The sequence below is a fragment of the Crocodylus porosus genome, unplaced genomic scaffold (genome assembly GCF_001723895.1).
Source record: "Crocodylus porosus isolate Cpor-Errol unplaced genomic scaffold, CroPor_comp1, whole genome shotgun sequence".
Taxonomy (NCBI): domain Eukaryota; kingdom Metazoa; phylum Chordata; order Crocodylia; family Crocodylidae; genus Crocodylus; species Crocodylus porosus.
In genome coordinates, this window is record NW_017728928.1 from 20,061,289 (window position 1) to 20,076,359 (window position 15,071).

Genomic DNA, 15,071 nt, shown 5'->3' on the forward strand with positions numbered 1-15,071 from the left:
CCACCACCTCTGTGCCGCCCTGTGGCTGCTCCACATGGCCACTGCTGCCATTCTGGGCAGCACAGAGGCAGTGAAGCAGGGCTGCAAGTGGCTTCAGCAGGAAGCACTGGCCAGGGAGGGAGGGGACTTTTTCCCCCACGCTGAGCATCACTTCACCCCCCGCCACCACTGCTCAGTCCAGACTGGTGAACACAGGGCACGCAGGATTGGGGTAGCACAGTGGTCCCTGCCTGTACCACAGGGCTGGGGCAGGGACACCTGGAGTGAGCAGGTACGCAAGAGCCAGTGGTAACCAGATGGGAATGCAGGGCTCACACCAGTGGCACTCGGGGCAGGGTGGCAGGAGCGCAGGGTCCTGGCTAGCTGGGGCTCTACGGAGCCAGGTCAGATCCCCCTTCTACCTACTGGTCCAGTCCAGCCTGGCTCCACAGACCCCTGCCAGCCCATGCCCCATGCTCGTACCACCTCACTCTGGGCCCCACTGGCTCTGACACCAGCACAGGCCCTATGCTTCTGCATACTGCTCGCTTCCACTCCTCCCTGCCGCCGCTTTCCTGCCTACGTGCCAGCTCCTGGCTGCATGGCCAGACCATAGGGGTTAGCAGGAGCTGGCCCAGCCCCAAGGACTGGGGCAATCCTCATGGTCCTCCCCTGCCTCCCCCCCCGCCACTTCTTACCCGAATTTCCTGTGCCAGTGCAGCCACGAACAGCCCCATGGTCCCAGGCCAGAAGTCCCTGCTAGGCAGGGGCCGGGCAGGCCCTGTTGTTGCTGCCTGTGGGCTGTATTTTGCCCACCCCGACATACATGGACACACGCCCACACAGCCCCCTACAAACGTCATACCCACACCCCCCCACACACACATACACCCACTGCAACCCAAGAAAACCCTATACCTCCCCACCCCTCCACATGCCCCCACACTCCCCAGAATGTACAAGAGTAAGACTGCATTTTGAGATCTTATGCAATCACCTCTATATATACAGCAAAACACACAGAAATCAGGACAACAATATTTTTAAAAATAAAATTAAAATATATTATTGTAGATGTGTGATTGCTAGTTTACATTTTAGGTGGGTTTTTTGTTCCAAGATGGTAACCCTCCACCCCCCACCCCTCCAGTCCGAAAAGGAGTACTTCTGGGTTAAGGGTGGGACTTCTGGTCCCAAGATGGCAACCAGGGGGGCAGGGCTACCCTTGCAGCCCTCAACAACTCACCAAAACTCATTAAGTAGCACTCCAGCCAAAATAATTGACTGGCTGTAATGCAGAGGGGTCTCGAGGGCTTCTAACTGTTGTCCAGGCATTGCTACTCCTAGATCATCCCAAACTAAAGCTTATCCAATCTCTTTTTGAAAACCTTTAATGAAGGAGATGCCACAGCTTCCTTAGGCAGTCTATGCCACTGCCTCGCTGTTCTAACGGTGAATAAGTCTCTCCTGATAGGCAAGCCAAGCCTACTTTGCTGCAACTTCGAGCCACTACTCTGCCTTCTATTCTCTGAAATAAGGAAAAAAAGGTGTTCTCCCTCCTCTTTATAGTGGCCTTTCAGATATTTGGATCCCTGAGTGTGCTTGACACCTAACACAATAAGAGCCCTGCCCACCAACTATACCTGTAAGAATCTGAAGTTTAGGGGGTGAGAGGATTTTTCAGCATTGGTGTGTAGCCAGTTGCTGTGTTGGTGCTTGATTATTTCACAGTGCATTTGTTAGGGAAATGCCTTCCAAAGTAGGCTTGGTACACCATCTAGCCTCCATTCAGAAGACATTAGTTCCTACAGATTATTGCTCAGATGGGAAAGAAAAATTATTAGTAGACCTTTGGGCAAAGATCTGTTGTTAGAAGTATGATTCTATAGTATATTGGTATCATTGCTTGCGATTAAGCCACAGTGATGGGTAGTGCCAAACAACAGCAGTGATCCCTGTGATGGCAAGTTCAATTTAAAAAATAGTTCCCTGCTAATAAATTTGTGCCCCTCTTGTGCTCATTGTTTATGGATGTTCTTTTCAAATAGATTTGCTGCTAGAAGGGTTCAGAAAAAGCAGTGAATTTTTAAGTGAATAATGGAGAATAGTTACCAAATTCCTAAATGTGAATATTTATACCTGACACCTGATTTTTAGAATTAATAACATCCAGTCATGAAACATCAGCATATCATGTACTGTCTGGCTTATCAAAATTCACTAATGGCTTGAATTCCAAATATAAAGTATTATAAAGTGTTATGAAGCCGATGAAAAGTCTATAAGTGGTGTGCATTTCAGACAAGGACAACATTAAATCTGATCTAAGAATTACTGGTGAATATTGCTTGGCAAGTAATTTTCAATAGCAAATTCAAGAACATTGTAATTTCTTTAACAGATAACTTTCAAACAGGAATATGCTGTGTCAGTCAAATTAATAAACATGAGTTATATGCCTTTTGCTCTGTCTGAATTCTACAAAGCAGTTCAAAATGTCGTGTTCCTTTAACAAGACCTAGCTTGGGCACAGTCACATGGATAGGGCTTTGGTACATGGGAAAACTATTTCCTCCTTCCCTCAAAGTGCTTACAACAGGATCATCTCCTTTCTTTCTCCTGGGGAAGTCTTTAAAATGCTGGACTCCTGTGACCAATGAAAGAAAAGCTGCCGTTAAGCATGCAAGATTTCTGTTCAGTTGGCTGCATTGTCTTGTAGCACCTGAGCTAGTTAAATCTGTTTTAACGTCCTCCAAATTGCATCTGATTTGCTGTCTGTTGCCCCCATTCCAGACTGGGGTGGAGGGGCTACACCTCCAACTCCAGTTTGGAAAGGTGTCAGCTTCTGTGTCTGAAGCAATTTGAGTTTTGCAATGTTGTTTGGGTATTTTTAGGGTTCCAGAAACACATGACGCAAGTACCTCATTCTGGCAGCAGGTTGGTTGGACTTGGGCCATCCCTTTATAGAGCAGTTCCTTGGATCTTGATTCCTTCTGCTGTGTGGGAACTGCAGAGAAAAGGGATGTGGAGCTACACTGGGAAGGAGAATGAACCTGAACATCTGCGCTTTGAATAGCACTGCAAGATACAAGGGAGATTTCCTACTTCCTGAAGTCCTGTTATGTGCATGACCTCTGTTCCACAATAGCAACCAGCCTCCTGTCCAGGGAGCAGCCTGTATTCCAGTCTCATTATCCATTGTGTGCTGCCTATTGTGAGGGGAAAGCCAGGAAGGGAGATCCTAGCTATTAGATTCTAGGAGCCCCTGGTATACATGTGTCATGGGACAGAGCTCCAGTCTGCCTGGTAGCCTAGGATTTACGAGGCTGGGCTTCCTGAGGACCCCTCTTGTTTAAGCATTTTTCCTTGTCCAATTCAAAAGAAATGGACGGCTTCCTGTTATTTTAACAGAAGCTTTACTGCAACTATTCTGAGCTTGCTGTGTAACTAGAAATAGGTTTGGACCTATGAACAATAACCTGTAAACAGCAGGTTGCTAAGATTTGATATATCAAGTGAAGCCTGGGAAGTGAGACATTTGGGGTGCTGATCTATTAACCAGCAACACTTTCACCCTGTGATGTGAAAGCTGATGGCATCACAAATTAAGTAGCGTTAAGGCAGGACATGGATGGAAGACTTCCAAGGAATATCTAGGGACACAGGAAGTGATGGTGTTGACCTCTGAGTACACATGAGCACTTAATTTACAGCAAAATCTCTCTTTTATCAAGAATTTTACAATCTGAATCTGAAGATTTGATGCTGATTCTGTGAGTCAGCTATTCGGACACAGGCACAACTTTAAAAGTTTTTTTTCTACATACCTTGAGGTAGCAGCGCAGCTCATAATTGGTGCGGTGCTGGGGTGCATGGAGCATCCCACAGCAGCACGGGGGGGCTCCCCAGCATGCTCGGCAATGAACCCGGAAGTATTTCCAGTCCACTTCTGGGTCTGCCAGGGAGTGTGCTGCCTCCCCCCCACAACCTCTCCAGCCCAGCAGTCGGCCGCAGGGGGAACCCAGGTGCCCCCTAGACCTAGGAGGCGCCAGTCACTGAGTCAGGGGGGTGTAGGGCCCCCCACCCCCCTGCACGCTCCCTGGCAGACCCAGAAGTGGACAGGAAGTGCTTCTGGTCCACTTCTGGGTCTGCTGCCAAGCGCGCTGGGGCCCACCCCGCCCCCCGTGCTCCTGGGGGACACTTCATCTGCCCCAGCACTGCACGGTTCAGAGCCCCTGCTACCCAGAGATATGTAGAAAAAACAGTAAAAGCGGTGTCCATGTCCGAATTGCCGGATCGATTCAGACAGTTCTGAATTGATTCAGACAGATTAAAGGGTCCTCTGATTCGATTTGGATTCGGAGATTTGGCCACCAAACCGGGCCAAATCTCCGCTGAATTGAATTGGGGATCAAAGCTTCACACAGCCCTAATGGACTCATGTGATTTAGGTAAAAATCTCAACTTTTTGTTTTTAGTGGGGGGAAAAAAATCTGTTTCCCATGGATAAAGAAAAAACCTTCAAACTGTGATTCCCTGGAGAACAGTCCTCATGCACAACTACCAGGCATGATGCCCTAAACATCAAAAGCACCCTTTAACTTGTCCCAGGTAAAGCAGGGGGACAAGGGCACCATTAGTGTCCTGCCACTGTAGGGACAGGAATTAATTTATTAAAATACTCAAGACATTGAAGAAAGAGGACAACATCTCCCACTCCAAAGGAAGGCAAAAACTCCTACAGTCCATTCCAATATGACCATAAAATTCCTTCCTCATACAAATGAACCTGAGAAGAGGAGACAGACCCTTTAGGCAGCAACCTCTGAGGTTTTTTTGAGCTCCCAACAGAAGGATCCCATATCACAGTCCAAATCTTCAGTCTTGGCTATGGTCAACACCAAATGCTTCTAAGGGAGGGGGAAAAATAGAATGGATGCAACAGGAGTGGGGACATTCCTTCCTGGCCCCATATGGCAGCCAACAAAGCCCAGAAGCATGGGATAACCAGGCCCCCTCCACTTTGCATTGCAACCTGGGACTACAACCACAACTCTACACATGACTAGAGAACCTGAACTCCACTTTCTATCAATCTATCCCCTCCATAAATTTAACCAAGATATTTTCATCTTGTTTCATAATCAAGCTGGTTATGGAGTTCTGCTTATTTTCCTGCTGCTGAGCATGGCCCTGTCCAATTTCTGCCTGCTCTGGGCTGCAGAGTTCTTCTAAGTGCTTTGTGTAGGGCGTTCTCCTGGGGTTCCAACTGCTGCGCTTCACAACCTATTCCAGGCACTTCTACTAACCTTTCCTTGAAAACCTCCAATGAAAGAGATTCCACAACTTCTAGGCAATTTATCCTGTCTAGTCCTTCCCCTGAATTACGCTGCTGCTTCTGATACCTTTCCCTTTGAATTGGTTTCCCTGTGGGTGGAGAGTTTGTTTACCATCCCACATGGAACCTAGTTTCTCTCTCTTCTTTCCCCTGCTTTTCCACTGGAAAGTGCCTGGAAGCAGGTTGACTTGAATCTGTGCCCCTTGGGTGCTACATAGGGTAGTGAAGTCCAATCAGTTCATTGTCTGAAAAGTGCAAATAAGAAAGATCCTGCCAAATTTGTGGCTCTAAATTTACAGAGTGGATTAAGCTGTCTCTCACAAAGGTGATCTTCAGTTCAGAACCAGTGTTCTTCTAGGGAGTTAGGGTTTAGCAGTTATTTTTCCACAAGCTATTGTGCCAAGCTATTTCCCTGTGTAGACAAACGTTGATACCATTGCATGGGGAAGTGGGTGAGACCCTTAGATAAATCTGACCATTGGATGGTTTCTTACAAGCTTCCATCTCCCAACATAAGCACTGCCATAGGTCCTTCTCATCCAGTGTCTGTCACACAGCAGCAGAGAGTGGATGCTGAAAGGGGTGGGGAGTGAACAGAGTATAACCAAGGTTTTTTCCACTGTTCCTCTTTCACTTGCAGCCTCCAGCATTTAAGATCTAAGAAGTTCTGATTTAGAGGCTGCATCCTTAACTCCCACGCTCAGTAGCTACTGATACCCCTTTCCTCCAAGAATTTGCACGCCCTCTTTTTGAATTTGGCTAAACTGTCAACTTCTGGAACATCTGGTGGCAGAGTTCCACACTGTAATTACATGCCATGTGAAAAAGACCTTCCTTTTGTTAGTTTTAAACTTACTACCTGTTAGTTTCATTATGTAAAATGAACTAGTGGCATTTAGGTATTCCAGTAAACAAGTAACACAGCTGACCCTTCTTTGTTTTCATGTATATCCTGCAGGTCCAAGATGACTGTGACTATGACCTCCTCACTCCATTGGCTCTGCTCTTCTACTCTGCTGTCTTGTGTGTAAGTTCCAAAGTGTTTAATCTTTAGCGTCCAGGGCTGTGCTGAGAGCTGGAACACTACCCAGTACATCGTGTTGTTGTACAAATCCATTGAATATCCTCATCTAAAAGGCTTAGTTCCGGTAATCTCAGTTTAAAGACAGAGAGGATCTGAAAACGGATAACATTTATCAGAGGCTTGGAGAAACTGCTGTATGACTGGAGATGAGAAGAGTTTACACATGTGTTTAACTTTAAAGATGAGATGAGATGAGGACGAACATGAAGGAAGTATATAAGATAATGCTTATACAGAGAAGGTCATCCACTCCCATTCCTCAGACTAGAAAGTCAAAGGGAACTTTTAATGAAACAGATGATGTTTGGAAATATACAAAATATTTTTTTTCAATACAAAGCAGTCATCCTGTGGAAATCATTGTTGAAAGATCTTAAAGCAGCCAAGAGGTGAGAAAGATTCATAAAAGGATTAGGCATTTGTGGTTTCATGGTTGCTTAGAATGCGTCTTTATGAGAGAGAGAAACTTTGCTGCTTTGGAGCATTAGGCAGTAGCTGATGGAGGCTGAGGAGAAGCAGCCTTGCTATGTAGAGTTTTCCAAGGTCTGAAGTGGTCAGTTTTGACCACTGTCACAGATGGGATACTGGAAAAGATGGGCTGCTGGTCTGAGCCACCTGTTTTCCCTTCATGTTAGAATCATAGGATTGGAAGGGATGTCAGGGGTCATACTAATGGTCTGCATGGCATCATCTTTTCCTTTTGCTTTCAAGCAGCTCAGTCTGATGCTTCGTTGTTGAGTCTTGGAGTGTGGGCTGGAATCCATGAAGATCTGGGTCTGAGTGGTTTGGGTATGTAAGGCTTCAGGACTGCATTCACAGTCCAATTCTAAATGTAAACCTTCTTCCATGTATTTCTTCCTTGTAGACTCCTCACTTTCCCTTAGACTCGGACCTTCTTCGCAAAGCCATTAGCATCTACCACAACTTCCTTACCTGGCCTGTGCCATATTGTGACATCTTCCGGGAGCTCCTGACCTTCATCAGTGATGAACTCAAGGCCCCAGGTAGGAACCCAAATTATCCATTGTTTTACAGAGTCATTAGTCATTTAGTCCTTTGTGGTCTTGCAGATAGCTAACTGGGGACACATGACACATGGAGTCAAGTGTTTTGATTGTTCTTCTTCACTGACCAGAAGTACACGCTCCTGTGGCCCAGTGTACCAGTTCTTTCTGTAATGCAACAAACTGTGGGACCATTTCTTATCATTTGCTCTGTGTTCTATGACATTTGTAAATCGGCATTTGGTTGGGAACCACTGTCAGCTAGGAGGAGCTGTAGCTGAGACCATGGAGCTGCTTGGGCTGGTTGCCCAACATAGATTGGATGCTAGCTCTCTTCCAAATGGTGAGAAGCTACATTTGACAGGGTTAGGTTTTCAGTGGTCTGTGTATGAATCTAGCAGTGTATCAAACTAAAATGGGAGTGTCCATGAGAATGATAAATTCAGTCAGACATTCTGATCATTATGGGTTAAAGACATGAACATTTCCACTGTAGCCCCTTTGTTCTGGCAGTATCTTTTGCATGGTAAAGCAGCTTTAGTTGCTTCCTGTTGCTGTTCCACCTCACCCTTAACTATGCTTTGGGAACACAGTGGCATAATTAGGTGATAACAGTGAATCCATTCATTGAAAATTTAGGCTTTGACTGTGCTGCTGTATAAATATTTTCATATAGTTCATTGAAAGTCCTAGCCACTTCTTGGTGGTTAAGCTGTTGTTACCTCATACATGACTGTACCCAAAGTCCCATTATTCCTCGTAATTAAGATGTGCTGGTGGCTCAATATTCCTTATTAAACAGGCATTCCAATTAAAAGAAGAGGCCATTACAAAATAGTAAATGTTAGGAAAAGATGCAAAGAATGATTATTTTAAGTACAGCACTAGAATATGTTTTAGAATTTAACACCTGGTGAATCACCACTTAACCCCTGGGTACTATTTAACAACTGATGCAGTATTGCCATGGATTAGATTAGCTGTAAACAGAGTTAGGTGGCACAGCATTTAAAACTGTTGGCAGGTGAGATGCTGTTTCAAGGCTTGTGGCAGCATTCTCCTAGCTGATCTATTAAGGGAGACAGAGCCCTAGAGAAGGCCACAGAGATCCTAAAGCAATCTGGTAGGACAGAGGAGGGATTGCTACATGCTGCTTAACCAAGATGTTAGCCAGGGATTCAGTTTATGCTGGTGGCAGTGAATGCCAGCAACTGCAGATTACCTGGTAGAGTGTTGACAAAAATTCCTTTAGCCTTTGCGGAGGGGTTAAGTGGTGATTTAACCAGGGGTTAAATACGAGTAAAATTTTAGAGGTACCAGAAATGGGATTGGATGGAAGATGTTTTCAAGAGAAGCAAAAGAATGAAAAACATTATATCTGCTCTCATACAAGTAGCCAGAAATATAGAAAGAGCTTGGTTACCTTTGGATTTTCCTGCACTGTTGTCAATTCTCAGCAAGGTAAATAAGCATGCGCTGAGCTCCATGCTGCTCTGACTACACTGCTACTGGTATCTAAGCTATGGGTTAAAGCTAGTTTGGGTAGCTTTCCAGTATACCACAGTCATTTGTGGCTCATCTCCATGGGTCCCCTCTGCAGCTGACTGCACTACTTCCCATGCTGCCTTTAAAGGCCTTGTAAGAACGAAACCTGACAGGCTGGGTTGCACTGACCATGAAACCTGTGAATCTCCACGATGAGTGCTGCTCCCATAAAAACATGCAGTGAGAATTCAGTAGGAGTTGGGAACAGTGAAGATAAGAAAAAAGCATGAGGCTGGAAAACTATTAGCCGGGAAACAACACAGACCAAAAGGAAAGGCTGGTATGACACAGGAGCAGTGAAGTGATGCTCATTAGGTAACTCATTGCTGGGCACTTATCCAGGATACTTACCTGTTTTATTGCAGGGGTCAGCATGCATTGGAAATACTTCTGCTTGCTGGTTAACAGCCAGCACTGGCTGTGGGCTACACTTCCCCATCAGGAGATTGTATTGTGATCTCCACTTGCAGTGCCACAACCCCTGACCCTAACTGGCCACTCTAGTGATGGGGAGGTAGGTGGAGGGCTAGGCCCCGATGAACATTTCAGGCCAGCCTAGCATAGCTGGGTGGTCAGTGGTAGGGGGGCATGTTGGGATGAACAGCTGTGCTAGTCAGACTGAGGCCCCAGCTTCAAGGCTGCAACCTGACAGGGTTGCTGTGATGACAACCCTAGTTTCTTTCCTCTGGGGACCCTCTCATCCATCCTTCCCCCTTCCAGCCAGAGTTGCGGATACGCTTACAGTGAGCAACTGTGAAGTAAGGTTTAATCTGGGAGGCTCCAATACAACTGGTTTTCAGACCTGAGCCCTGGGGTCTGATGCACTGAACAGCCACAGTACTGTAGGTGAATGCAGCTGAGCAGGGTAGAGAGAGGTGGGTTGGAAACAAGCCCCGGTTTTGTCTCAGTCCTAATAAGAGGCTGATGTTTAAACTAGGCTGGTTGACCTCTGTCCTCTCTTGGCTCAGCTGTGGCCCCACACTGAAACCAGTCAATTAATCTTCTATACAACGGGGAGCTGTGATTGTGCCTGTAATGCAGGTGGAGCCCTTGAAGGGTGAAACAGCCTGGTGGTCCTGTAGATGGTTGGAGTCCATTAACTCCCTGGAGTTAGCTAGAATCATCTGTGTGTTCAATCATTACTATTATACCAGTTTACAAACTTGGAACTTCTGAGTGCCATTTCACCAGTCAGGTACAGGAAGCCTACTTTAAACATACCTGCAGCATGCTGGGTAATAAATGCCCAGGAGCCTTTAATTAATCTCTAGGAGACTTAATTATATCTTGCTGTCATCACTATGATACAGGTGCACAAGAATTACTTGGCTCATGTCCCCAAGGCAAATGGGTGGTTTTCTGCATCCAGCAAAGAAGCATGCAGCTTGTCAGCCATAGAGAAAGACAGCATGCTGTTGACACATGCTAGTGGGTACTAACTGTAAGCCAAAGGGACTCCCATAAGGGGTGAGAACCTGTAACATATCCATGGCACATCCAGTCCTTGGCCCTTCTGCTTTCATTTGGCACCGGTATAAGTGGCAGCTCTGTGAATGCAATGCTTGTCTGCTGGAAATCCAACTAAGACCTGATGGACTTGTCCTATTAACTCCCTGACTTATAATGAGGTTAAGGCAAAGCCTTATTGAGCTAAGAGGTAAATATTTAACTAAGTCAAAGCTGCTGTCAGTATTTGCCAACAATTCCATAAACTGTGGTATAGTCTGAAATCTAGGATTAATGCATTTTGTTCTGCAAAGCAAGGTTGCTTGCATTAAACTGTGTGCAAAAGCATCAGCCTAGAATTGTACAAGTTGCCCATGAAATGACATAAGGCACTACTTGCCCCTGGGACACTGCTGCTAGGCCTTAAACAGGAGTGTGAACTGTGATGTGATTGCCATCTGGAGGGTTGTGTGAGTCTGTGCACAAGTTATGTGTTAAAGATTTGTCTACACTAGGACTTGAAGGAGCAATGTTAGCACATGTGATAGCTCCTTGATCTGAATTTTTAATGCAGGCAAGGAATCTTAAATGGATGCCAGGCTTCTAGCCTAATCTTTTGACTTGACCAATTTGGCACCATGTAATAAAACAAAGCTGTATATGATTGGGGCCAAGAGAATCCTGCTGTGCGTGTGGTAAGAGTTGCTGTTGTTTTTTAAATGCCCCTCTTCTTCTTCACAGGTATTTCATACCAGAGGCTGGTGCGAACAGAGCAGGGACTGTTTGTGAAGAACTACCAAAGCTCCACCATGTAAGTGCAGTTGGGGGAAAAGGAACAGAGATTTGCAGGGCCTTGGAATTAATGTTCATAACTCTCTCCAAATACATGACACGTTCCAGAGTACCCTTTGTTCTCCATGCAGTAGCAGCTGTAGTGACTAGAGGTGTGTGACTTTGTAGAAGGGGAGGAATAGGAAGACAACACCAAGCTGAAGGTTAAGAAGAATAAAATGAAAAACGTAAAGTTTCCATAGTGGTTATTCTGGGTCCCTAACCATTCTCTGTATCAATACATGCTTGCTGTGATGCTGTATTCCCTTAGCTGATCAGTTCCTGTACAAAGAATTGCCTTGGCTGATCTCTGCTCATGCAAGAGAATGGATGCTTTGAGGTACCTGTTAGAAAGGAAAAGAGGGTATTGAAGGCAGGGAAGAACTGAGTCCACCCCTAGAAGAAGGTTTCAATAGGGTTTAAACCTGGTCAGTAAAAACCCAGTTTTTATACAAGGAAACAGTGGCAGGAGGTTCTGAATGTGAATGAGGTTGGAGGGATGTTATCTGAGCTTCAGTCCCTTCCTCCTGGTGCTATTGCCCTCATTTGTAAATATGAAAATCATAACACAGAGCTGCCCTCACCCTGGTTAGCCATTAGTCACAGCCCTTTGCTGGCAGGTATGGCAGCTCTCCTGTTCCTGCTCTGCACATTTTTCAGGTAGGGTGTGTCTAAATACAAAACTCTGTATTGTATTAATCTTGTTGGTGCAGTTATAGCAGTGCATGTCCCTCCTTGATTGGATGCAATTATAATATGGCAAAGGTGCTTATACCAGTACTGCTGTATGGGAAAGAGAATAAAACAGATTGGCACCTTTATGTTGGTACAACTGCAGGCACTCTAGGAACTTCACTAGGCTATCTAATTAACAGACATTCCCCGCACACACACAAACGAGCACTTGACATATAACATAGCTGTACCAGTGTAAGAATGTGTATAAACAAAGACCCAGGTTTATAAAGAACCTGCAGCCAGTGCCTGAGGCTCTGGATGCATTAGCCTCCAATTCTGAAAACTTTGACTTAAAGTAAGTCACATTCATTTTAATGGGACTGTTCAGCTCCATAGAGTTAAACACCTGCTTTAAGTGCTTTTCTGGACCAGTGTGGAGCCTAGTTTCAAGTTCAGGGGGCTTCCTCTTTGATCACCCTCCCCCAGACATTTAAGGAAGCTCTAAGTTACACTACAGGGGGAAGCATATTTCTCGACTCATTAAAATGGCCATAGCAGTGTCTGCATAACAGAGTTCCCAATTTGGATTTGGCAACGTCAATTTCATGTTCCCAGTCCAACCTGTGCCCAGAAAAATGTCTTGTCTAGGCACAGTCTGCAGCTTGTGTTGAAAGAAAGCTGAGGAGCAAGAATTCTCTAGGTTAGGAAGGGAAGTTGCACAGCACTTGCCTTGTCTCTGCTTGAGGTTAAGAGAGTGGAATTACTTGGTATGTGACATCTCTGACTATACAGAAGTGTGAAGAACAAAAGCAAGCCCATACTGCTTTATGTGAGTGGTAAAGGGGCACCATGAGGATTGCCCTTCACCCATGCATGGTGTTTTTATAATATGGAAGGCTATTGCCATCTAGTGGGTGTCTTATTAAATAGTCTCAGGGGTATAGGTTGTAGCTATGTTGGTCCAAGGGCATAGGCAGACAAGGTTCTTTGGATAAATCTGATATCTTTTATTAGACCAACTCAAATAGTTGGAAAAATTCTTCTTAGCACGCTTTCGGGCACAAACATCCTTTGTCAGGCTGAGGAAGTGTCTGCAGATGGTCTGTGCCCTTCCTGGATGGAGTGGTAAAGCAGCCAGAGGCCAGTCTGTTGTTAAATGTCTAGAACTTATCAAATGTTGCAAAAAGCTGCCCAATTTTCCTCCCTGCCCATATCCTGTGAGCAATACAGGTACTAGGTAACATGATTATTAGTGTAATGCTCTAACTGGGGCCCGTTTTGGAAGGTGCCATTTAATCTCTATGGTAGTGAGAGTTCACTTTCTATCAGATTCACTTACCACCATCTCCTTTATCCTCAGAACGGTGCTGCTGCTGAACCCCTCCGAAATTCAGAGCGACTTCCTGTCCATTGCTGAGAAGCTGAGTGGCACCGAGCAGCCGCAGCACAGCACTGTTGTCACATTAATTGAACACGTCTATCAGGCCAACTTTGGAAATCAGTATGACTTAAGCAGCTTATGTCAAGTACTGAAGGTAGAGTGAGGCTTGTACTGAGGCCCAGCAGTTCTGTCCCTGTCTTGCGGGGTGAAGCTTCTGCAGGCTAATAGTTGTCAGCCTTGCTCCAGAGGCACCTGTATTTCCATAGTGGAGTAGTGCTCTTCTGGGGAGTGAAATTTGCTGAGTGAATGTAAATTGTCTTATGAATTGTAAGGTGGAATGAGATCTCAAAGCTGTTCAGTTCAGAAACTGCTACTTATTCTACTTGCTTTAAAAGCCATCTTTGAATAGCACTGCCTAAATTATTGCTTAATTAAAGGAACTCTTTGTTGAAAAATGGGTTTTGACCATTTGAACATCGAAAAAAAATCTCATGCAATTTTTTTTCCTTTGGAAAGGAATCACAGAATTAAATACTTCCAAGAAGCATCTTGTAAGTTTTTGTTTGCAAGAATAGGAAAGGATATTCCAGTTTTTCTCACTATTTTACTACTCTTTCCCTCCCTCCCCTCATAAACTGAAAGAAGTTTGGGAAAGCAAAGGAAAACTCAACATTTGAAATGGAAAGACAATTTTCATTTTAGTTAAATTTTTCTTTTTTTAACTTGACTGTCTTTTTTAATTTGGAGAGGAGGCACTATGGAAATTCACTCATCTCTGGCTAGAAGTCTTCCTAAAATAATTGCATTAGCTTCTGAGAGAGAGATGCATAGCTGGTTGCCTCAGTCTCTCTCTTCTCTTCTTTCTTTAGTCAAAGACCTTACAAGTGCTCTTAGACATCTATTCTAGCATCACAGAAGCCCTGGAGCTGGCAGCTGTTACTAGCGACCCTGCCACAGCCAGAGAACAGCTGAAGTTCACGCTACAGGACATTGGGACAAGAGCAGGCTTTCCTAAAATCACAGGTATAAGCACAAATTAATTTGGGCTGGTCTCTTGGGTGTTCCACATCTCAGTCTTTAATTCAGATTGTACATATAAGTTAACATCTCTATTTTGAGTGTGTTAAGAGCAAATGCTCTGAAGTGTGAAATCCTGTATTGCATTACATTTCAAAAGTAGAAGGAAAATGCGAACACCTTCAGGTTCACATCCCAACCTTATGATGAATCAGTTACTGGATTTTTTTTTTTCTTGCTGGCTTCTTTTTCTTCCCCAGAATCTCAGCTTTCATTTTAAAAGAATTCAGTCTGCAGCTTTTTTGGTTAAGAATGCATTCAAATGATAAAATTATTGCAGCAATAGCATTGCTTGAACCTGCAAAGAGTTTGAAACTATAGCTCTGAGTGAACTGTCTTACCATCTTGGTGATGTGTAAACAGTAATTTTTGTTAATAGTAATTTTAAATGTCACTGCCCATAATTTTCTCACTACTACACACAGCAATAGAAAAAAGAAGTATAGCTATATTGCCTGTGTAATCTCCTGTGAGCAGCAGCTCATTGTAATATCAGGGGTGCATGCAACGCGTGTTGTTAATGGGTCTGGGAGATTACCATCTGAGTTTGCGCTAACTTTTCTCTTGCTTTCTTTTCCCACAGCGGTAGCCCAGTCATATAAACCCCACACAATTCCAATCCCTGTTGCTCGATGTTATGCTTACAGCTGGGATAAGGATAATTTTGGTAAGATTAAAAATAAAGCACAACTGAGTGTTAATTTTATT

At 44.6% G+C, this 15,071-nt stretch overlaps 1 protein-coding gene across 1 annotated transcript in view; it reads left to right on the forward strand.

Annotated features, from left to right (window-relative positions):
- Positions 1–15,071, forward strand: part of PIK3R5 (phosphoinositide-3-kinase regulatory subunit 5) — a 52,099-nt gene that overhangs the window by 15,626 nt on the left and 21,402 nt on the right. Inside the window, exons 3-8 of the mRNA XM_019542767.1 lie at positions 6,276–6,344; positions 7,267–7,405; positions 11,138–11,207; positions 13,266–13,440; positions 14,156–14,309; positions 14,947–15,030. Of these exons, the coding sequence (XP_019398312.1) occupies positions 6,276–6,344; positions 7,267–7,405; positions 11,138–11,207; positions 13,266–13,440; positions 14,156–14,309; positions 14,947–15,030 (691 nt within the window). The remainder of the gene's footprint in view (positions 1–6,275; positions 6,345–7,266; positions 7,406–11,137; positions 11,208–13,265; positions 13,441–14,155; positions 14,310–14,946; positions 15,031–15,071) is intronic.